We start from the raw sequence: 3,235 nt of genomic DNA on the forward strand, positions 1-3,235 counted from the left end.
GAATTGGGATCTGCGGTAAGTTCTTTCCTTGCGAGCGCAACACGTCCAGACGTTTAAACGCCGCGCGTATGTGCTTGCAGGCGCCACCACGATGTGTAAAGTCGCCACAGGAACAGCTCGTGGCACCGTCGATTTCCATCGTCACCGTGTAGACAGTGGGCATTTCCTCGACATCTAAAGCGAAGGCGGAGTGGCACTGGAAGGTAAGTCGTGTGGCTGATTCATTGAAATCGAGGTCTGGAACCCCGATCTGATTGCGTTCGAATAGTGCGGCGGCGGCGGTGTCTCGAACCTCGTCAGGGACGAGCCAGGCTATGCTGGGTGCTTGGAGGATTGTGGTCCCGCGGCTCTCGATGAGATGATTCGCACCCGCGTGTCGCAATCTTGCTTCCCAGGCGAGTCGTTGCTTCTCGTCCAGGCTCCTCTGTTGGTAGATTGACGGCAGGACTTTGGTAATTAGGAGATTTGTGAGGACATCAAGGCGAAGACGGCGGCCGTTCCGCTGCCAACGACGTAGGTGTTTGTTCTTCAGAAGATTGTTGAATGATTCGAGGTGGTTCGTAGTCGGTAAGACCCAGTCGAACGTGCAGCCCAGAATACCCGCTGCAATGTTTCGACCGTGGTCAGACCAAGACTTCCATATCTCGACCGTATCGACCCAGTGAGCTGACAAGTAGTCCAGGTGTGCGATACCACCATCGGCCGCAAATGTCGCGGTGGGATCGAGGGTTTTGAGTCGCTCCAGAGTAGCGCGCTCAGCGGCAACAAGTTGGCGAGCGTCCTCGTGTACCTTTGTACGTATCAGCTCGTCTTCCAGCCGTGAAAGCCGAATGCGAACCTCGCCAACGCCCGTAGCTGGTGAGTTTGCCTTGAGTGACTGGCCACGATGATTCTTCCAAGCCTGACGAAGGTGAAACTTGCAGAGAAGAAGCCAGATGTTAGGGAAGACCTCGAGGAGCGCATTGCGCTCTTTGAGGTCCGTGTCGGTTATTGCAACGGGCGAGTGGAAGGCAGTTCCGTTGCGAACACCTAGGGACGACTTCCATTTCGAGAGAAGTTCAGTGAGTATCGCGGTGTCGTATCCGGCCGGAGTGAATTTGTTCCCTGATGGTGCGGAGAACATCAGAAAGGCGAGTGGCACACCCTTCCTCTGCTCGTCTAGACCCATGAGAATGAACAGTAGGATCTTGCTGTTACAGACTCCGAATGTACCATCAAGAAGGATCTGCTGATTGTGTCCGTATCTCCAAGCAGCCTCTTTCATCTCCGGTGTGGCGATACAGATTTTCAGGCGCTCTTCGGTCGCCGCACGAGCCGAGTAGAAGAAGACGGCCTCGGCGAGGGTTGAGTTGTAATCGGGAGACGATGGGTTGAGCCAGGAATCGATATTGCGGTGAGGCTTCTCATTTACATCAACGCCTTCTTTGCGCTGAGCCTGGCGGTAAAGTGAGCGCGAATCCGTTCTCTTGAGCAGCCAGCGATAGTTCGAATAGGCCCAATCTGCCTTCTGTCCAGGGTACAAACAATCTAGCACGTACTTCCGGTTCTTTTCCATGATATCGGACCAAGTCGAGCCATCACGAAGCTGATCCAGCGCGACCTTGTAGACGGCGGGGTGAACGGGGTGTGTAGGCTTGTTCTCCATCGTCGCCAATCGACACGCTTCGTTATGATCAAGGAAACCACGAATACGCAGAACCTTAGACGATGGGAGCTCATAGGTCACTTCGGCATGACCAAGACAGCCGGTGTACGGGAAGGTAATACGCCGCTGTTTGGTACCCGTGCTTGATTCGTCGTAGCCGCACTTGCTGAACCATTGCCATAGCCATTTAGGAATGATAAGAAAGCGATTATATGTTCATGGAGTCAAGTATGGACGAACCACTGATATAACACCCTCTCCGACAAGCCTCCCTTCCTCTTCCCAGTCTGATCCTTCCACTGCATGCTCCAACGACCGGGTATGTCTCCTCGTGCATGCTCATCTAATCCAAGAGCCTCAATCTGACACTTCGCCTCCTCTTGCTCAGCAGCACTTCCGGGAGAATAAAGCTGGTCTTGTATCTTCCCAGCTTGGTATAGTGCAGCAATTGAGAGAGCCTGCTCGTAGGATGTAACGAGCTGTTGTAAAGGGATTTCGGTAGCCAGAGCACGCGCGGATAGTCCCTGAGTCTTTTCGCCGTTCGCTTCAGCGCCCGAGTACATGACGAACTTCCCTCGATTGGATTTCTTGGTGGTAGTAACATGCTAATTACATCAGGATTGCTCCCCAGTAAGCAGGTGCTCAGTGGACGAGACTTGTCAGACGGAAACCTTACTGATTGCGGGACACTGACGCCTCCTTTCGGCCCGCCAAATTTACTCGGTGAAGAGTTGACGAATGTGCTTTCGGATGGGGTCGGGGTATTGGAAGGCAAGGCTGACTGGAATGACTGGTCGGGGGCCATTATTTCTGGGATATATGAGCAGAGAATTGTGTATGCAAAGGGCAGTCGACACCTAGAAATTTGATATATCATAGCACGCAGTCGTAGCATCGATTGACAGCTTGGCGGCCCCGATGGTACATCCATTGACTAGGCAGGACAACTGGAAAGTCACTGAATTGTATTAAGTACTATATATAAGTCATGGCTCTTTATCATGTACACAGGTATGTAATGTATGTAGCAGCTACTCCGACACAGTATGTGAAGAGATGAAGACAACAGACCAACCACGACGGGGACTTGGACGGATTTTGCGTCCCAAGTCGACGCGCGGCGGAGTTGCGGCCACGTGTGCCACGCCGAGCCGCGTTCGTGGTCCGTTCCCAGAAAGGAAGGTAGCTGGGGCGGCTTCTTCTCCCCACTTACTGCAGAGTTATGACTTTAGTTATTTCACCAGCCAGCGGGCCGCAGGGGGCCGGATTCCGCGCCTCGGTTCCGCGCCTCTGCGTCCCGTTTAGGCAGGTAGTTTTCCAACTGTATAATAGACCGGTAAGCGCCGGAGCGCGTCCTTTTAACTTGTGGGAAGTGTCCTTGTCTCTTTATCATTGACAGTGACGCTTCTCACAGGTGAGTCTTACTATAGATTTTGTCTCTTTCTTTTTCTATTACTTTGTGAGGGCAATATCATTGACAGTGACGCTTCTCACAGTCGTTCTTCGAGTGCTCGATTATCTGCGCATCACATGACATGCATAGATAAAAACTTGAGAAGTGTTGAGGAGAGAGAGCCAATGATGAATGCG

The 3,235-nt window shown here is 52.5% G+C and overlaps 1 protein-coding gene across 1 annotated transcript; it reads right to left on the reverse strand.

Moving 5' to 3' along the window:
- Positions 1-80: 80 nt before the first annotated feature.
- STEHIDRAFT_126663 (uncharacterized protein) lies at positions 81-2,263 on the reverse strand. The gene is made up of 6 exons (XM_007311843.1): positions 1,882-2,263; positions 918-1,771; positions 683-855; positions 461-513; positions 269-395; positions 81-203 (listed from the first exon to the last, which is right to left on the reverse strand). Exons 1-3 carry the CDS (start codon positions 2,206-2,208, stop codon positions 756-758), a joined length of 1,281 nt encoding a protein of 426 aa, XP_007311905.1. The 5' UTR covers positions 2,209-2,263; the 3' UTR covers positions 81-203; positions 269-395; positions 461-513; positions 683-755.
- Between the last annotated feature and the right edge of the window lie 972 nt (positions 2,264-3,235).

Source organism: Stereum hirsutum (assembly GCF_000264905.1).
Source record: "Stereum hirsutum FP-91666 SS1 unplaced genomic scaffold STEHIscaffold_82, whole genome shotgun sequence".
Lineage (NCBI taxonomy): Eukaryota > Fungi > Basidiomycota > Agaricomycetes > Russulales > Stereaceae > Stereum > Stereum hirsutum.